This window comes from Nerophis ophidion, linkage group LG11, assembly GCF_033978795.1.
Source record: "Nerophis ophidion isolate RoL-2023_Sa linkage group LG11, RoL_Noph_v1.0, whole genome shotgun sequence".
Classification (NCBI taxonomy): Eukaryota; Metazoa; Chordata; class Actinopteri; order Syngnathiformes; family Syngnathidae; genus Nerophis; species Nerophis ophidion.
In genome coordinates this window covers 1,572,492-1,593,408 of record NC_084621.1, presented here as the reverse complement: position 1 = coordinate 1,593,408, position 20,917 = coordinate 1,572,492, and the positions used below count along the sequence as shown (strand labels likewise).

Here is a 20,917-nt window from a genome sequence, read left to right as displayed (position 1 = left end):
ACTGGAGTACAAGTCGCATTTTTTGGATAAATTTATTTGATAAAACCCAACACCAAGAATAGACATTTGAAAGGCAATTTAAAATAAATAAAGAATAGTGAAGAACAGGCTGAATAAGTGTAGGTTATATGAGGCATAAATAAGCAACTGCTATGTTAACCTAACATATTATGGTAAGAGTCATTCAAATAACTAGAACATATAGAACATGCTATACCTTTACCAAACTATCTCTCACTCCTAATCCATAAATCCCATGAAATCTAATACGTCTAGTCTCTTAAATGAATGAGCTAAATAATATTATTTGATATTTTCCGGTAATGTGTTAATAATTTCACACATAAGTTGCTCCTGAGTATAAGTCGCACCCCTGGCCAAACTATGAAAAAAAACTGTGACTTATAGTCTGAAAAGTACGGTAGCTGGCATGTGGACTGTGACATTCAATGAAGAGACCTACAGGGTAATAAAAGGTTTTGTGTGTGTTGTCTTTTTCAGGCAGGGACATCAATCTGGACGTCAATCGCATTTTGGGCTACCGGCACTTCTGCAACAAGCTGTGGAATGCCGTCAAGTTTTCCATGAAGACACTGGGGGACAACTTTGTTCCCTCAGAGAAAGCCCAGGTGAGAGAAAGAATGTCCACTAAATGAGCAAACGTTTTGTAACACTGGGCCTGACGCCATCATTTAGTACTTATCCATAGTTGGAGCTCACTGATTTGAGCCTGGCTAACAGACAGTCTGTCCAAATGCTTTAGACGTTCTTCTCATGCAGGCATGTCTTAAAAAGGAGCCTTTCCTAAACTCTTCCTACTGAGTGGGAGCAGAGAGTTGTCTTAAAGTAAAGAATTTGAATTTAAAAGGAACTAGAATGAGGTCCAACTTCTGATTGAATAATAATAATACCAATCTGTTAGTGTAGTTTATTGTGTCATATTCATGTTTCCATACAGAGCAGGGCATAAAGAAAAGTTGGTTGCCAATTTGTACATCAAAAATGCGTGGAGCAATCCAGTGTAGTCAACATATGCCAGATTATCAGAGCTAAACATCTTATCTTTGTGGTGTAAGTCAGTGGTGCCCAACCCCCGCCGGTGTCTGTGATGCATTAGCTCCCGGGCTGCAAAGAAACATGAAATGATTTACAAATGTCCGCATTTTCTCGGATTTAACTTTTGCCTGTTACGCTAGACCAAGGTTGGCAACCTTTACCACCCAAAGAGCCATTTTGACTCGTTTCATAAAATAAAGAAAACAGTCGGAGCCACAAAACTCTTCTGAAATTTCAAATGAAATAACACTGCATACAGTTTTTTTTTTTGCTTTGTGCTATGTATTAACCAGGGGACTCAGAATCGCGGCCCGCACCATAAATATGAAAATTTAATGGTAGTGCGGCCCGTGAGTTTTACTTTAATGCATCACGCTTGCCAACCCTCCCAAACTTTCCGGGAGATTCTCAAAATTCAGAGCAACTATTCTCGCGAATATCTGCTGATTTTCGCCCTTCAACATTAATATGAGCGTGCTATGAAGGCGCAGCCATAACCGCCCTCTGCAAAATGTATAAATATCTAGCACAGCCCAGCCATGAGTCCTATGTGACTTCCATAGATACACTTAGACAGCTGCAAGCCTACTTGTTCAACAGCCATACAGGTTACACTGAGGGTTGTGATATAAATGACTTTAGCACTCTTACTAATATGCGTCACACTGTGAACCCACACCAAACAAGAATGACAAACACATTTCTGGAGAACATCCTCACTGTATCACAACATTAACACAACAGAATCAATACCCAGAATCCCCTGCATCCCTAACTATTCCGAGCTACATTATACACCCCTGCTAGCACCAAATTGCACCCTCCGTGCGTCAGCTGAGGTGGGCGGGGTTTTGTGCTAGCGGGGGTGTATAATGTAGCCCGGAAGAGTTAGGGATGCATGGGATTCTGGGTATTTGTTCTGTTGTGTTTATATTGTGTTACAATGCAGATGTTCTCCCGAAATTTGTTTGTCATTCTTGTTGGGTGTGGGTTCATAGTGTGGCGCATATTAGTAAGAGTGCTAAAAGTTGTTTATATCACAACTCTCAGTGAAAACCTGTATGGCTGTTGGCTAAGTATGCGTTGCAGTCACTGTCATGTATCAACAGGGGCTGGCACGCAGACAGCATTGTGTAAAATCCGGTACGACGAAAAGTTTTAAGGTACTGCAAAAGCATTGCCATCAGGGCACGCCCTTTATATCATCGACTAGGTGAAAGTTGGAGAATGTTGGCCCCGGGTGATTTCTGAGAGAGGCATTAAACTCTGGAAATCTCTCGGAATAATCGGGGGGATCGGAAATAATGCAGCTGAGCCACATTAGAATGATCAAAGAGCCGCGGGTTGCCGACCCTGCACTACACACACACACAAGCTTGTTCTTAGATGTATAATACAACTCCTGATAGCAAGTCGCAATTTGCTACATTTGTTTGTTTTTCTTCAGTCTCCGCCAGGTGGATAGTATATACAGTATACCAGTGTTTCTTAACCATAGGGCCAGGGTCCATTGTTTGGAGTCGTGTCTCAGGAACAACTAAACGAGAGTTGCATAACTGCTACCAAGGATTTCTGCGGCTGTGCATTTGCTGTCATTTTGATGTCAGTTTTTCTGACATAATCAGCCAAAATAATATGTCTATATGTAGTTGTCAACATACTGCAGCTCACAAACTTACAATAAAACACTTTTATTGGGTGAAAATATAATTTTGCGGCGTGTTTGACGCACTCTGCTGCTACATTCCTGCAGTGTTTCATGACCAGCAGGCACCTGATGACGACCAAAGGAAAACGTATTAACCTCATTTTGCCAAAATCTTTAATTATTTTTGGACCAGCAACCACAGAGAAATTGTGACTTTTATCTGAAGTATGTCAAGTGTTGTGTCTGCCTTCAATCTACTTGTTATCACTGTATGTATGATTATAAATGATCTTTTCTTTTTTGTAACGTACTAAGTGAATACCATATTTTTCGGATTATAATTCGCTACGGAGTATAAGTCGCACCTGCCGAAAATCCATAATAAGGAAGAGAAAAACATACATACGTCGCACTGGAGTATAAGTCACATTTTTGGGGGAAATTTATTAGATAAAATCCAACACCAAGAATAGACATTTGAAAGGCAATTTAAAATAAATAAAGAATAGTGAACAACAGGCTGAATAAGTGTAGGTTATATGAGGCATAAATAAGCAACTGCTATGTTAACCTAACATATTATGGTAAGAGTCATTCAAATAACTATAACATATAGAACATGCTATACCTTTACCAAACTATCTGTCACTCTGAAATCTTCTTCCTCGATGTGGCTTCTAAACAACTCTGCCAACTCCAAAGGTATGCGCCGCTTCCTTTTGTCCTTTTCTGCTGCATATTTCACTACATCCAGCTTGTAATCTGCAGTACGTGATCTCCTTTTCAACGCCATTTTTGTTCAGCCCTTCTCAGTTTTTATAAGTTACCGCCAACGATGAAATGATCCATTTTTATAGCTACGGCAGTAGCATATAGCAGTTAGCATTCCATGACCCACAATGCACTTCTGCCATGACCTTCCCTTGCCAAATTCTTATTGGTTGACGTGTGTGTGATGATTGCTGACATTTTATTTGTCTCTTCCGTAAATGAGATAAAAAATATTCTTTGATATATTACGGCAGGGGTCACCAACACGGTGCCCGCGGGCACCAGGTCGCCCGTAAGGACCAGATGAGTCGCCCGCTGGCCTGTTCTAAAAATAGTTCAAATAGCAGCACTTACCAGTGAGCTGCCTCTATTTTTTAAATTTTATTTATTTACTAGCAAGCTGGTCTCGCTTTGCTCGACATTTTTAATTCTAAGAGAGACAAAACTCAAATAGAATTTGAAAATCTGAGAAAATATTTTAAAGACTTGGTCTTCACTTGTTTAGATACATTTATTTATTTTTTTACTTTGCTTCTTATAACTTTCAGAAAGACAATTTTAGAGAAAAAATACAACCTCAAAAATGATTTTGGGACTTTTAAACACATATACCTTTTTACCTTTGAAATTACTTCCTCTTCTTTCCTGACAATTTAAATCAATGTTCAAGTAAATGTATTTTTTTTTATTTTAAAGAATAATAAATACATTTTAATTGAATTCTTCATTTTAGCTTGTTTTTTCAACGAATAATATTTGTGAAATATTTCTTCAAACTTATTATGATTAAAATTCAAAACAATTATTCTGGCAAATCTAGAAAATCTTTAGAATTAAATTTATATCTTATTTCAAAGTCTTTTGAATTTCTTTTAAAATTTTTGTTTTGGAAAATCTAGAAGAAATAATGATTTGTCTTTGTTAGAAATATATCTTGTTCCAATTTGTTATATATTCTAACAAAGTGCAGATTGGATTTTAACCTATTTAAAACATGTCATCAAAATTCTAAAATGAATCTTAATCAGGAAAAATTATTAATGATGTTCCATAAATTATTATTTTATTTTTTTCCAAAAAGATTCAAACTAGCTCGTTTTTCCTTTCTTTTTTTTGGTTGAGTTTTGAATTTTAAAGAGTCGAAATTGAAGATAAACTGTTTAAAAATTTTATTTTCATTTATTTCCTGTTTTCGCCTCTTTTAAACCGTTCAATTAAGTGTTTTTTTCATCATTTATTTTCTACAAAAAACCTTCCGTAAAAGGAAAAAAAATATACAACGGAATGACAGACAGAAATACCCTTTTTAAAAAAATATATTTTTCTGTTTCTTCATATATTTATTGTGAGAAATCATTAAGATAATCAGGGTTTCCAAAAATATAAATATCATTCATTATTAATAATAACATAGAGTTAAAGGTAAGATGAGCAAATTGGCTATTCTGGCAATTATTTTAAGTGTGTATCAAACTGGTAGCCCTTCACATTATTCAGTACCCAAGAAGTAGTTCTTGCTTTCAAAAAGGTTGGTGACCCCTGCATTACGATAATGTGTTAATAATTTCACACATAAGTCGCTCGGGAGTATAAGTCGCAGCCCCGGCCAAACTATGAAAAAAACTGCGATTTATAGTCCGAAAAATACGGCAAGTACTTTTGTACTTGGTTCCCCATATTTCTGCACAATAACTCAGATATGGTAAGACTGGTGAGCAGTAGGGAGTAAGGACTCATTTTTGGTCCAAAACATATTTGGCTTTGTTCATTATTGACATATTTGTTGTCACTTTGTTGTATATTTTTTATGAGATTTCCAGTTCATTTTCTCACAGCCAAAATGTAGTTTATTTTACTCTTTCAATCTCCGTCTATTTGTATTTGTGTTGGACTTTCTCTTCTGCTGCTACCAAAATTGCATTATTTTAGTTTTACTGAGATTCACAAAGTGTTTTTGTCTCTTTAATTAGTTAATTTCTTCTGTTATTATTTGTATTAGCCGCTGTGTGTTCTCTCCTGAACAAAACACAAATGTTGTCGTGTGTTTACCTCGCACAAGACTCTTAATTAGTGGCTCTCCAGTGTTGATGGCCAACCTTTTCTTCCCATACTTGTCTTCTTTCCGGCTTGTTGGGGAAGCTTCCCACATTTCTCACGGGTGGAGGAGCCCCATGCTGCACCACAGGGGATTTTTACATGTGGAAAAACTAACGAGGAAGCAGCACAAACCCATTGCATTAGCTCAAAGTTAGTAGCAGTCATGGCGTCCTGTAGTCACGTGTGTGCCATTAGATTTAGAGGAAAAGAAGTGTCTGCTGGCCGCTTTATCTGTTTTTAGGAACATACAAAAGCTCACAATGTCTGATTGAATGCTAAAAATGTTATGACAGGCAGCCTTAAAAACAGAATGGAATTTTCATTTTTTTTACTGAAGGAGACCTCAAGAATGTACATGAAAATAAAAAAAAGGTGGGATTTACAATATTAACTATGAAGGATAAAACACTGAATATTGACAACATAAAACATCACACCCCCCCTCGATCGACATATTTTACAATCGAGCGAAACGCAACAAAAATGATAAAATGACAAATAAACCCACCTACAATCTGATGTATCACTAAACTTTAGAACTTTGTTGTAAAAGTCTCCCACCGCATCTGTCCCCGACACCCACATTTCAGACTGGCCGCTCTGGAACCATTCTGTGGAAACGCTCCCCACCCACACTGCTTGGTGCCTCCTCTGAGCTGCTGTGACTTTATGACCATAGTAACTAATTAGATGACCATAGTAACTAATTAGATGACCATAGTAACTAATTACATGACCATAGTAACTAATTAGATGACCATAGTAACTAATTAGATGACCATAGTAACTAATTAGATGACCATAGTAAATAATTAGATGACCATAGTAACTAATTAGATGACCATAGTAACTAATTAGATGACCATAGTAACTAATTAGATGACCATAGTAAATAATTAGATGACCATAGTAAATAATTAGATGACCATAGTAACTAATTAGATGACCATAGTAACTAATTAGATGACCATAGTAACTAATTAGATGACCATAGTAACTAATTAGATGACCATAGTAACTAATTAGATGACCATAGTAACTAGTACATCATGCAAAAGCCCAGATTCCAACCATTAAAATACTTTGTATAGTTCAAGACTTACGCTCATTTGAAACTTTGTGGAAACGCTCCCTTAATTTGCCCAGCTCTGGTGTAAGGTGTGCGATGATGTAAATAAAGGGGTGCTTGTATTGTATAATAAGTATGTGTCAATTGAAGGGAATTTTATGTGGATGGGGGCGTGGTTAAGAGGGGAGGAGTATATTTACCGCTAGATTCACCAAGTCAAGTCTTTCATATATAAATATATATATATAAGAAATACTTGAATTTCAGTGTTCATTTATTTGCACATTTACACACACACAACACTCATCTACTCATTGTTGAGTTAAGGGTAGAATTGTCCATCTTTGTTTTTCTAACCATATGCATGTACAGTAGATGGCAGTACTGTCCTGTTTAAGAGTGTCACAACATTGCTGTTTATGGCAGACGAACTGCTTTACGGTAGACGAGACGGACTGCTGTTGTTGTGTGTTGTTTTACCGCGCTGGGAGGACGTTAATGAAACTGCCTAACAATAAACCCACATAAGAAACCAAGAGCTCGCCCTTGATCATTCTACAGTTATAACGTCATTGGGCAGACACGCCTGAATTTCGGAAGAAAATTTGGTTTACTTGAGAGGCGCTGAATTTTGAGAGTCTGCCGGAAAATCCGGGAGTGTTGGCAAGTATGGATGTCACACCCCCAGCCAAACTATGAAAACAAAACTGCGACGTATAGTCCAGAAAGTACGGTAGCTATAACCTGGTGCAGAACATATCTGTCTTTGGTCTTAATGTTTCTGTGCATATTTCCCTTCAAATAAAGACTAAAAGAATATACTTGTTTTAATCATTGATTTTAGTAATATTAAATCGTATTTTTTTTTACAAAAACCAAGCGCTGTGGACCCTCCTTACTTACATTTATAGTACAAGTATAATCATTATTATTTTTGTAATTTATTTTTAAAAAAATTGTAAAACAGTCATTCATTTCTTTTTTTTTTTTTCTACAATTTATTATTAATGCTATCATTCATCCTGCTGATTGTTGTTGTGCTGCCAGCTGTGCGGCGAGGAGAGCGTCACTGACAGATGGATTTTGTCGCGTGTGAGTGCGGCCGTGGCGTTGTGTGACGCCGGCTTCAAGGCCTACGACTTCCCCGCCATCACCACTGCCATCTACAACTTCTGGCTGTACGAGCTGTGTGACGTCTACCTGGTAACACCCCCTGACCCCCCCCCGCTCTAACCAGGACACCACCTGACTGGCGTGTGTTGCAGGAGAGCGTGAAGCCCGTGTTCGCCAGCGGGCAGAAGGAAGCTGAGGTGTGCAGACAAAGTCTTTACACCTGCTTGGACGTGGGCCTGCGCCTGCTCGCCCCCATCATGCCCTTCCTCAGCGAGGAGCTCTACCAGCGGTTACCACGGCGACGGCCCCAGCACGACGCCCCCAGCATCGGCGTGACGTCCTACCCGGGCACGCAGGAGGTAGACTCTGCCGCTCAGCCCAAAGAAGGACGCCTGTTTCATTGGTGCTTTTCTTGTAGTTCTGCTGGAACAGTGATGAGGTGGACAGGAACATGGACTTTGTCATGAGCGTGGTCAGAACTATCCGCTCTCTCAGGGCCGACTACAACCTGACCAAGACACGAGCAGACTGTAAGGATCTTGGATTGTCCCTTTAGTTCTGTCTTTACCCAGCAGAGCACGCCTTCACGTTCTTAAAACTATAGAGGATCTTTGATCACCCTTTTTGTAGACCTTAACACAGCAGGGCACTACTGTCATTTATAGAGGATCTTTGACGCAGGTTCTGAAAACTTTAGAGGATCTTTGATCACCCTTTTTGTAGACCTTAACACAGCAGGGCACTACTGTCATTTATAGAGGATCTTTGACGCAGGTTCTGAAAACTTTAGAGGATCTTTGATCACCCTTTTTGTAGGCCTTAACACAGCAGGGCACTACTGTCATTTATAGAGGATCTTTGACGTGTCTTTTTGAAGCAGGTTCTTAAAACTATAGAGGATCTTTGATCACCCTTTTTGTAGGCCTTAACACAGCAGGGCACTACTGTCATTTATAGAGGATCTTTGACTTGTCTTTTTGAAGCAGGTTCTTAAAACTATAGAGGATCTTTGATCACCCTTTTTGTAGACCTTAACACAGCAGGGCACTACTGTCATTTATAGAGGATCTTTGACTAGTGTTTTTGAAGCAGGTTCTGAAAACTTTAGAGGATCTTTGATCACCCTTTTTGTAGACCTTAACACAGCAGGGCACTACTGTCATTTATAGAGGATCTTTGACTAGTGTTTTTGAAGCAGGCTCTTAAAACTATAGAGGATCTTTGATCACCCTTTTTGTAGACCTTAACACAGCAGGGCACTACTGTCATTTATAGAGGATCTTTGACTAGTGTTTTTGAAGCAGGTTCTGAAAACTAGAGGATATTTGATCACCCTTTTTGTAGACCTTAACACAGCAGTTTATAGAGGATCTTTGATTAGTGTTTTTATGGTAGTTTTTTTTTTACAGCAGTGCACGTCTGTCATTTATAGGATCTTTGACTAGTGTTTTTGTAACTGTCATTGAGAGGATCCTTGATCACTGTTTTTTGTAGTAAATCTTTAAACACAGCAGTGCACTACTGTCATTTATAGAGGATCTTTGACTAGTATTTTTGAAGCAGGTAGAGGATCTTTGATTACCCTTTTTGTAGACCTTAACACAGCAGTTTATAGAAGATCTTTGACTAGTGTTTTTAGAGTAGTTTTTTCTTTACAACGGTGCACGCCTGTCATATATAGGATCTTTGACTAGTGTTTTTGTAACTGTCGTTGAGAGGATCTTTGATCACTGTTTTCTGTAGTAAATCTTTAAACACAGCAGTGCACTACTGTCATTTATAGAGGATCTTTTTAACTAGTGTTTTTGAAGCAGGTTCTTAAAACTATAGAGGATTTTTGATCACCTTTTTTGTAGACCTTGACACAACAGTTTATAGAGGATCTTTGACTAGTGTTTTTATAGTATTTTTTTTTACAACAGTGCACTCATGTCATATAGAGGATCTTTGATCACTCTTTGTTGTAGTAAATCCTTAAACACAGCAGTGCAGTACTTTCATTTATAGAGGATCTTTGACTAGTTTTTTTTAAGCAGGTTCGGAAAACTAGAAGATATTTGATCACTCTTTTTGTAGACCTTAACACAGCAGTTTATAGAGGATCTTTGACTAGTCTTTTTTTAGTAGTTTTTTTTTTACAGCAGTGCACGGCTGGCATTTATAAGATCTTTGACTAGTGTTTTTGTAACTCATTGAGAGGATCTTTGATCACTGTTTTTTGTAGTAAGTCCTTAAACACAGCAGTGCAGTACTTTCATTTATAGAGGATCATTGACTAGTATTTTTGAAGCAGGTTCTTAAAACTATAAAAGATCTTTGATCACCCTTTTTGTTGACCTTAACACAGCAGTGCACTGCTGTCATATAGAGGATCTTTGACTAGTGTTTTTGTAACTGTTTTTTAAATGTCATTGAGAAGATCTTTGTCCACTCTTTTTTTGTAGTAGATTCTTAAACGCAGATGTGCACTCCTGTTATTAAAAGGATCTTTGATTATTGTTTCAGTAGTAGGTTTTAAGATCTTTGACCACTGCTTTGGGTTCTTAAACACAGCAGTGCTTCCTTTCAGAGGATCTTTGACCAGTGTTTGTGTAGTAGGTTGTTTAAACAGCAGTGCACTCCTGTTATATAGAGGATCTTTGACCACTTTTTTTGGTAGTACGTCCTTAAACACAGCAATGCACTCCTGTCATCATAGAGGATCTAAACACAGCAGCACTTCCTGCCTTTCAAAAGATATTTAACCCGTGTTATCGTAGTAGATTTTAAACAGAAATGCACTCCTGTCATATAGAGGATTTTTGACTACTATTTTTGTAGTAAATTGTTAAACACAGTGTGCTCCTGTCATTTAGACAATCTTTGAGTAGTGTTTTGAGGCAGGTTCCTGAAAACAGCCAGTGCACCCCTGTCATAAAAAGCATCTATTCATCCATTTTCTACTGCTTGTCCCTGGGGGTTGATGGAGACTGTCCCAGCTGCAGACGGGCGGAAGGCTGGCTACACCCTGGACAAGTTGCCAAAACAAATAGACTACTTTCACACACTTAGGACCCTTTTAGTGTTGCCAATGCGTGTTTTTCTCAAACTTTTTTCACCAAGTACCACCTTAAAAACACTTGGCAGTAGCACCTTAACAACATTAAAAGTAGCATAGTAGGCCTAAGTATTAATTAAAAACAAGGCAGTGTATATTTATGATTTGTGACCGCTGTAACATTATGCACAGTTTGAACAGTAACTGTTTGGAAAATAAGACAGTTTATTTCAATCAAGTGATTCTTTGGTGATTTAAAGTTAGAGAATCACTGATGAAGACGATCTCTTAGTAGTGTTTTCCACAAGCTAAACTGAAATCTTACCCTGTTCTCTCCGTCTGACAGGCTACCTCCAGTGCAGGGACTCTTCTACAGTGTCGCTGGTCCACAACTACAACCTTCAGATCCAGACACTGTCCTACTCTCAGGCCGTCATCCCTCTGTCGGCGGAGCAGTCGGTACCAGGAGGCTGCGCTGTGGCCATCGCCTCCGACAGATGTACCGTCAACCTCATGCTCAAGGTCAGCCGGCGACGAGCACTCCATTATCTACTTTGGATACTGAGACCTGGTGTGCCTCCGTCCTCTCAGGGTCTGATTGACGTGGAGAAGGAGGTGACCAAGCTGATGAGCAAGCAGGGCGAGCTGGAGAAGCAGATGGAGAAGCTGCAGGAGAAGATGGCAAAGAACGACTACAAGGGGAAGGTGCCGGTGAAAGTACAAGAGCAGGATGCTGACAAGGTGAAGATCACGTTTGTTCTTGTCTTTCTTCTCAGCTGTCACTTCATTACTCCTGTTTATTTTTTTTATTTATTCCACAGCTGCAACAAAGTCACACTGAGCTGGAGAAAGTGAAAGAAGCCATGGACAACTTCAAGAAGATGCTCTAAACACTTCAGTCCGGTTAGAAGTATTTTATTTGCCCAATAAATCCATCATGGTGTCAAACTAATGTGATGGCTTTATAGGCTTTTTTCATTTAAACTTGAATCTTCCTTCTCAGTGCAGTACTTTACGTCTTCTCACCGGGCTCTAAGAATGGAAGTGGAGACTCAGGTTTATTACACATATTTCTGCCTCTCCCTTTCACAATACAATCCTTAAAGGCCTACTGAAATGAGATGTTCTTATTTAAACGGGGATAGCAGCTCCATTCTATGTGTCATACTTCATCATTTCGCCATATTGCCATATTTTTGCGGAAAGGATTTAGTAGAGAACATCGACAATAAAGTTCGCAACTTTTGGTCGCTAATAAAAAAGCCTTGCCTGTACCGGAAGTAGCAGACGATGTGCCCGTGACGTCACGGGTTGTGGAGCTCCTCACACCCTCACATTGTTTATAATCATGGCCACCAGCATCTAGAGTGATTCGGACTGAGAAAGTGACGATTTCCCAATTAATTTGAGCGAGGATGAAAGATTCGTGGATAAGGATAGTGAGAGTGAAGGACTAGAAAAAAAAAAAGGGCGAGGGCAGTGCAAGCGATTCAGATGTTATTAGACACATTTACTAGGATGATTCTGGAAAATTACTTCTCTGCTTATTGCGTTACTAGTGTTTTAGTGAGATTATGTGGTACCTGAAAGTCGGAGGGGTGTGGCGACCACCAGTGTCTCTGAGGGAAGCCACGCAGCTGCAGGAGGATGCGAGCTCTGCTCATAACTACGGTAAGAGCCGACTTAATACCACCATTTTCTCAGTGTAACCTGACGGTCGGGAACCATGTTTGCTTGACCGCTCTGATCCATAGTAAAGCTTCACCTTCGGGAATGTAAACAAGGAAACATCTGCTGTGTTTGTGTAGCTAAAGGCAGCTGCAATACACCGCTTCCCACCTACATCTTTCTTCTTTGACTTCTCCATTATTAATTGAACAAATTGCAAAATATTCAGCAACACAGATGTCCAGAATACTGTGTAATTATGCGATTAAAGCAGACTACTTATAGCTTGGATCGAGCTGGAAAAAAAATGTCCTCTACAACTGGTGACGTCAAACGCACACGTCATACCGCGACGTTTTCAACAGGATACTTTGCGGGAAATTTAAAATAGCAATTTAGTAAACTAAAGCGGCCGTATTGTCATGTGTTGCAATGTTAATATTTCATCATTGATATATAAACTATCAGACTGCGTGGTGGCTAGTAGTGGCTTTCAGTAGGACTTTAAAAAACTAAATGGGTTTTCAAAAAATGGACTGCTAACCCATAATATTGTAAACAAATGTGTTGAAATGTAATTTGGGTTTATTAAAAATAACTACTTTAATGACCTAGCTTCAAATCCTCATTTTAAACTATTGAAATATGAACAGGTTTTGTTTGGTATGAAAGAAGCAAAGTATTTATTCCAAGAGTTTATTCAGCATATTTAAGGGATCTTATTTTAGGTCATGTGAGAGAACAGCATGTTGGGTAATGGAGTCGTGCTAGAAGATAAATAATACATCCCTTTTAAAACTCCAAAAGCAGAGGATGCATGTTTCTGGACTGCTGGCTAGCATAGAGCACGGATTAAGAAAAGCAAACAAACCACAAGTGAAGAATACATCCATCATGGCCGCTCACAGCCCCCACGGGGGGTGGAACTCCGAGGCGGGCAGAGGCGTGCAGTGCGTCGTCTCAAAGTTCCTCATGTGCTTCCGAGCCTTAAGAGGAAGGAGAAAGTGATGATATTAGACGTCTGTCTCTCCCGGGAGGTTGTTTTTTATCCACAGGAGCACAGCATTAGCTGGAATTGATGGCACTCTCCTTCTTTGATGTTAAATGACTTCAATAAGCCGCGTGGTCGCCCAAATATATTAAAGCAGGAGGCCCTGGAGCGCAGGTGAGACGGTTACTATGGCGACCACAATGGGTGGAAAAAATAGGTTCCAGGGTTGTAATGATTTGGGAATTGCTAGTTTCTGCAAACATTATGGAAGGAAATGTGCTTGATTATTATTGTTATTGCAACCACTAGAAAAGATGAATGTGACCTTAAGGCAGAATGTTGTTGTTGTTGTTGCACAACTAATGAAGGATATTACATACATAATGCTTATTGTTGGTTTTGATACAAACACACATAATGCTTATTGTTGGTTTTGATACAAACACACATAAAGCTTATTGTTGGTTTTGATACAAACACACATAATGCTTGTTGTTGGTTTTGATACAAACACACATAAAGCTTATTGTTTGTTTTGATACAAACACACACAATGCTTATTGTTGGTTTTGATACAAACACACATAAAGCTTATTGTTGGTTTTGATACAAACACACATAATGCTTGTTGTTGGTTTTGATACAAACACACATAAAGCTTATTGTTTGTTTTGATACAAACACACACAATGCTTATTGTTGGTTTTGATACAAACACACACAATGCTTATTGTTGGTTTTGATACAAACACACATAAAGCTTATTGTTGGTTTTGATACAAACACACATAATGCTTATTGTTGGTTTTGATACAAACACACATAAAGCTTATTGTTGGTTTTGATACAAACACACATAATGCTTGTTGTTGGTTTTGATACAAACACACATAAAGCTTATTGTTTGTTTTGATACAAACACACACAATGCTTATTGTTGGTTTTGATACAAACACACATAAAGCTTATTGTTGGTTTTGATACAAACACACAATGCTTATTGTTGGTTTTGATACAAACACACATAAAGCTTATTGTTGGTTTTGATACAAACACACATAATGCTTATTGTTGGTTTTGATACAAACACACATAAAGCTTATTGTTGGTTTTGATACAAACACACAAAGCTTATTGTTGGTTTTGATACAAACACAGTAAGTCAAGTCAATAGTTCTTCATAGTGTGTACTAGTCAACAACTGAGACCTTTTTACAAAACACTACAAATAAGGTTTCATCTTTTCTACAACAAATATGTTGAGTGTTACAATTAAATATGTATTAAAATATAAATACTAATGTCCAATAATAATTTATTTAAAAAACTTAATTATTTAAAATATAAAAAAATAAATAATACTTTTTTTTCTGATACATTTAAGTTTTTTCCTGCTAGCTCCATGTTAAATCCACTATGGATTGGACTTTCACAATATCATGTTAGATCTGGTATCAAAAGTATCAATATTTTAATTTGAGAATCAATATTAGAGCATAAAGATGTGGTATCGGCGGTGTTGATATTTCAGTATCGATCCCCACATCACCATTGGCTGAGTTGTGTGTAAAAAGCAAAGAAAAATAAATAGTACTCACCAGAAAAAGAGCCAGCTGTCGTCTTCCTTCAAGAGTCATGTCCTCGCCTGTTGAACAAGAAGTGTCAGTCCAGTGGTTTGTGTGCGTGATAACATGCATGAGTGCTGACAGCTCACCAACATTCCATGGGAAGGCGAGGTCGCTGCCCGCCTGATAGGACAGCAGCACGGACAGACACCAGTCGTCGTCCACCTCGTAGCCGCTGTACACGGACGCTGTTGCGGAACAGCCCGCCGCCGTCAACAATCATCTTATTCCACCTTTCCATCATCAACTCACCTTCTTCCGTGGGAGTGGAGGCCCCCAACCACTGCCGGACCACTCGGACGCCTTCCTCCGTCATTATTTTGGGATACCTGCCCATGGTAACGCACATCAACACAACACTTTGCTGTGTCAAAAGACAACACTGAACAAATGTCACAGCACATATTTGCACTCCATGAACCTCGTTTCACCAGTGCCAGCAGCACTCGTGCACCAACCAACATGCATGCAGGCAGGATCATCAGATGTTGACGTGTAATCCCACATACAATCATGCAAACACACAGTAGGGAAGTAACAATGTCAATTAAAAACATGGTTTTTCCTACAATTGGTTCGTGGAAGAGGGGTTAGTGCGTCTGCCTCACAACACGAAGGTCCTGAGTAGTCCTGGGTTCAATCCCGGGCTTGGGATCTTTCTGTGTGGAGTTTGCATGTTCTACTCGTGACTACGTGGTTTCCCTCCGGGTACTCCGGCTTCCTCCCACCTCCAAAGACATGCACCTGGGGATAGGCCCCTCCCACCTCCAAAGACATGCACCTGGGGATAGGCCCCTCCCACCTCCAAAGACATGCACCTGGGGATAGGTTGTGAGGCAGATGCACTAATCCAGGGGTCGGGGACATTTTTGGCTGAGAGAGCCATGATAGCCAAATATTTCAAAATGTATTTCCGTGAGAGCCATATAATATATTTTTTAACTCTGAATACAAATAAATGTGTGCATTTTAAAGTAAAACCAACATTTTAAGGGTAGAATAACTCTCTTATTATTTTTAATAAAATTGTTATTCTAAAAATTAACCAATAATAAATATAATACCTCTTACCATTTAATGCGACTTCTTGAACAGGTGCGGTAGAAAACGGATGGTTCGATTAAAATGCATGAGAATGTTTTATTATTTAAACGTTATTTTTAACACTGTTTACCAGCGAAATTATTCATTACTTATCGTGCTAAGCAATGTCAGCTAAGATTGATCTGAGAGCCAGATGCAGTCATCAAAAGAGCCACATCTGGCTCGAGAGCCATAGGTTCCCTACCCCTGCACTAACCGCTTTTCCACCTTGCTGCCTGTGTGCATGACATGTTAGCAATTTTAGCTCAAGTTGTTGTGTAGCTAGCTTAGCCTTCTACTGTGACAATGTCCACCGGCAAAATAAAGAATCATTTTTCTTAAAAAATACTTTTGATTGGATCAGTGCTGACTGTTTATGGTGGTGGACCAGTTAGTAAAATAACCTGTTATTACTTTTGCTATGTAGCTCGTAGCGTAGTTTACTGCAGCCGACTTGAGCCTCCATTGTTTACAAGTGTTTAAAGTAGCAACATGATATAGAATGCAAATGCATTTTACTGTCATTATAAAGATGCATACTTCCAGGATCTTGCATCGGTGGGATACAGACTATGTAGAAGTTTAACCTTAGTGTATAGTTTGAGACGTGCAGCCTGGCTGTCTTCTGCAGCAAACCTCGGTAAACCACGGTCTCGCTCTATAATCTGGGATGTTGTGTTGAGGTGAAAGTCACTCAAAAGACATGGCTGGTGGCGTTCATTGATGTCCATAGTTCACAATAAAAGCAACAATGCTAAAAACTACCAAACATTCCTGCCGGGCGGGGTCGAATGCTGCTCTGGAACGACCTGCCTCTTGAGTGTTAGACAAGCCTCCTCTCTTCCTGTTTTTATATCTCTCTTAAAAACATACTTTTATTCCTAGGCTTTTAACACAGTGATATCCATCCTGCAATGACACCCCATAATACACCTGCTGTGAACCTGTTTTTAATGCTTTATTTATTTTTTATCGTGTTCGGTTTGTGTTGTGTTTGCTCGGTTCTCATATTATCTTTTAACCCAGGGTATCCGTGGATCCTTAAAAAGTCTTAAATTCATGTATCTAAAATAAAGGCCTTAAAAAGTATTACATGTATTAGAAATTCCTAAGATGGTCTTAAATTCAGTACTCAATGGTCTCAAATTGTTGGGCCATTTTTTTTTTTTCGGGGCACGTTTTTGAGTAAAAGTGAGTTATTTCAGTGTCAGTCGCGCGCAGACTCCTTTCTTTCTTTGTCACGTCCCGCCTTTCAGTCAGCATGGGGAAATGCAAGTTTTGCAAGCGGACAGCCGGTTTAAAAGCTGACTTAAGCCTGTTGCCAATCCCGAGGAGGCCAGGTGCATACTTAGTAAGAGGGATTTCAAACTTGGCACCATGGGAATTGGAGCAGTCGAATCGCACATGCAGTGTGGTAAGCATAAAATCGTGGCAGAGAGCCAGAAACAAACACCGGGCATCTCTCAGTTCTACGTGGGTCCAAGGCCCCCCCAGCTAGCAACAACTGCCGCCAGCAGCACTGACCTGACACTAATCTTCGGCGGGACAGCAACATTAAAATCTGAGGTGTTATGGATCTTGCACACTGTGGTGAAACATCAATCTTACACCTCAAATGACAGGATTGGCCATCTTTTTCGTGTGATGTTTCCTGATTCTCAGGTTGCTAATACATTTTTTTGCGTAAAGGATAAAACAGCATATATTACGAGACACGGACTAGCACCTCACATCCAAAAGCTGCTCTTCGACCAAGTCAACGGGTCTCGGTATGTGTTAATGTTCGATGAAACACTGAATCACAGCACGAAGAAGAAACAACTGGATGTCCATGTTTTGTTTTTGATGTTATAATACTGTTTTGCACTATTATTGACCAAATGTAATTTATTTTTACTCTCACCTGTGTTATTATGTTTTTACTGGTGTTGGTGTTGGTTTGTTTGTTTTGGATGTCAAAGTTTTTGGATCTCTCAAGATTTTTGATGAGCTGTTTGGCAGAGTGGTGCTTATCAGTTTTTTTTATTAATAAACATACACAAAGTAAACATGACTGATTGTCATTGAGGTTGTAGTACAGTGGGATCCCCAACCATCGCTTATATTTATAGATTTTTTATTATTTTTTTCAGTCTTAAATTTCATTCAAGGTGGCATTAAAAAGGTCTTAAAAAGTCTTAAATTTGACTTGCTGAAACCTGCCCATTGTACAGCACTTTTGTTACCCCTGTGGTATATTTTAAATGTGCTATATAAATAAAGTATTTGATTTGAATTGATTTGGCGTGGTGAGTAGGAGTTCATTTACATCTAACAACTCTGCCTCTCAAAAAGACAAGTTCTTAAAGGGAGCAAAAATATGGCTTACAAATAGTTCTGTAAAAGGAAATCCATGCAAAATTTTCACCAGAGAACCAGCATTACATGTTATGAAGACCAAAATAAAGCTGTAGGAGCCTAAATGCTGTTTAAGTTGATTTACATTTTATGGAAGGTGCTTTATCTTTATTCTACCAAAATGGGACTATTTACTTGATTTGCATTATACGAAAATGTATATATTGCATTTTTAGAATAATTACAAGGTACACTTTATGTGTAATTATTGCATCCGTCTGAATAATTTGATGAGGAACTATTTTATACTTCTTGAGAACAGTGACGACTACATAACTGTTTAATTGTATACATGCCGGAAGGATCAGTGTGGTAATAGAGTTTGAACACAATGTATTATGGGTAATGGCGGTCAGGTATAGCGGAATTGAGCCACACAGTTTTTTTGACCTTACTCTTACTTTTTCTAACTCGTTCTTACTGTAACAAACTCTCTTTATTTTGCCATTCATTTGTTTTACATTTTTGAATGATTAAGTTGACGAGTAAACGATACAAAACGAAGAGAAGCGTCTGGATTTGTGTTTGTTGTTGCCGCAGCAAACAAGAGCAAAAGAAAGTGGAGGAGCGTCAAGCTAAGGCTTCATTAGGAAACTACAAAAGCTTTTTAAAAAATCATAATGTGACCCCTTTAAAAGAGCACAGAGCTGATGCAAAGTAAAACAACAAAACAATGAAATAATGATCAATACATAGTACATATGTGCTGGATGTAAGTATTAATGTATAAATAACAAAACACAACCGACCTGAACTGAAGCAGCTTGAGCAAAAGGTCGTTTCCTCGATTAGACATGATGTCTTCTGGGCTCCTGCAACAAGTTGAGAGCCAACATTAGACACAAGACCTGCATTTGATTCTACTTTGTCTCTTTATAAAACTGCAAAGTTTCCAATACACTTATTTGCAGCGGCTCGCCACAATTTAATTGGGGACCATCACAAAAAGAGTTAGCCTTTTTATTTATTTATACAATAGTTGTGCTCGCCCGCTCTTTTAAACACATTATAATGGGACCGTCGGTGTGGCCTGTCATGCCACCTCATACAGTAACTCTGCTATGTCGCTATATTGACAACTAAGAAGCAGATGTACAATAATGCAGGAGTTCTCAACCTTATTGACCTCGGGACCAACTTTTCCAATTCAGAAGAATGCACTCAAATATTAAAGGCCTACTGAAATGAGATGTTCTTATTTAAACGGGGATAGCAGCTCCATTCTATGTGTCATACTTCATCATTTCGCCATATTGCCATATTTTTGCTGAAAGGATTTAGTAGAGAACATCCACGATAAAGTTCGCAACTTTTGGTGGCTAATAAAAAAGCCTTGCCTGTACCGGAAGTAGCAGACGATGTGTGCGTGATGTCACGGGTTGTGGAGCTCCTCACATCTGAACATTGTTTACAATCATGGCCACCAGCAGCGAGAGCGATTCAGACCAAGAAAGCGACGATTTCCCCATTAATTTGAGTGAGGATGAAAGATTAGTGGATGAGGAAAGTGAGAGTGAAGGACTAGAAAAAAAAAAGACTATACAGTGGGAGCGATTCAGATGTTATTAGACAAATTTACTAGGATAATTCTGGAAAATCCCTTATCTGCTTATTGTGTTACTAGTGTTTTAGTGAGATTATATGGTCGTACCTGTACAACCTGAAGGTCGGCCCCGCACCTTTCTTCAGCACCAGTCGACGGGTGGTGGCGTCTCTGCCCTTCGCAAGGGACCCTCTTCGAAACACGATCTTTCGAAATGATGGCTGCATAATACACTGTTGTGTGTGTGGTCCAATCCAACCGTGTTCGCTTGACCGCTCTGTTCCATAGTAAAGCTTCATCGTCATCTTTCGGGAATGTAAAGAATGAAACACCGGCTGTGTTTGTGTTGCTAAAGGAGGCCGCAGTACACCGCTTCCCACTTACAGCTTTCTTCTTTGATTTCTCCATTATTAATTGAAGAAATTGCAAAAGATTCAGCAAAACAGATGTCCAGAATACTGTGGAATTATGCAGTGAAAACAGACGACTCATAGCTGGGATCAGGGCTGGAACAAAATGTCCTCTACAATGCGTGACGTCACGCGCACACGTCATCATACCGCAATGTTTTAGCATGATACTTCCGCACGAAATTTTAAATTTGCATTTTAGTAAACTAAAGCGGCTGTATTGGTATGTGTTGCAATGTTAATATTTCATCATTGATATATAAACTATTAGACTGCGTGGTCGCTAGTAGTGGCTTTCAGTAGGCCTTTAACACTGAATTAGTAATCTTAATCTTCATTTTAATCATTTTACAGTTTTCAACTTTGTCAAATGATATGAAAACATGTGTTTAAAACAAAGATTATTATT

At 38.9% G+C, this 20,917-nt stretch overlaps 2 protein-coding genes across 4 annotated transcripts in view; one reads left to right on the top strand and one right to left on the bottom strand.

Annotated features, from left to right (window-relative positions):
• vars1 (valyl-tRNA synthetase 1) overlaps positions 1-13,446 on the top strand; it is a 223,102-nt gene extending 209,656 nt beyond the window's left edge. For both annotated transcript variants that reach the window (XM_061914827.1, XM_061914828.1), the window contains 7 exons: positions 502-629; positions 7,689-7,844; positions 7,907-8,113; positions 8,173-8,284; positions 11,138-11,313; positions 11,383-11,532; positions 11,613-13,446. In XM_061914827.1, the coding sequence (XP_061770811.1) occupies positions 502-629; positions 7,689-7,844; positions 7,907-8,113; positions 8,173-8,284; positions 11,138-11,313; positions 11,383-11,532; positions 11,613-11,681 (998 nt within the window). In that variant the 3' untranslated portion in view covers positions 11,682-13,446. The remainder of the gene's footprint in view (positions 1-501; positions 630-7,688; positions 7,845-7,906; positions 8,114-8,172; positions 8,285-11,137; positions 11,314-11,382; positions 11,533-11,612) is intronic.
• The window catches only part of abhd16a (abhydrolase domain containing 16A, phospholipase), a 41,680-nt gene continuing 32,453 nt past the window's right edge, over positions 11,691-20,917 (bottom strand). The window contains exons 16-21 of one of the 2 annotated variants that reach the window (XM_061914834.1): positions 19,305-19,367; positions 15,328-15,404; positions 15,165-15,263; positions 15,049-15,095; positions 13,331-13,445; positions 11,691-11,823 (exon numbers count right to left, since the gene is read on the bottom strand). In XM_061914834.1, the coding sequence (XP_061770818.1) occupies positions 13,362-13,445; positions 15,049-15,095; positions 15,165-15,263; positions 15,328-15,404; positions 19,305-19,367 (370 nt within the window). In that variant the 3' untranslated portion in view covers positions 11,691-11,823; positions 13,331-13,361. Of the gene's footprint in view, positions 11,824-13,141; positions 13,446-15,048; positions 15,096-15,164; positions 15,264-15,327; positions 15,405-19,304; positions 19,368-20,917 lie in introns of those variants that run through there. The other variant, XM_061914833.1, reaches the window with a different exon arrangement.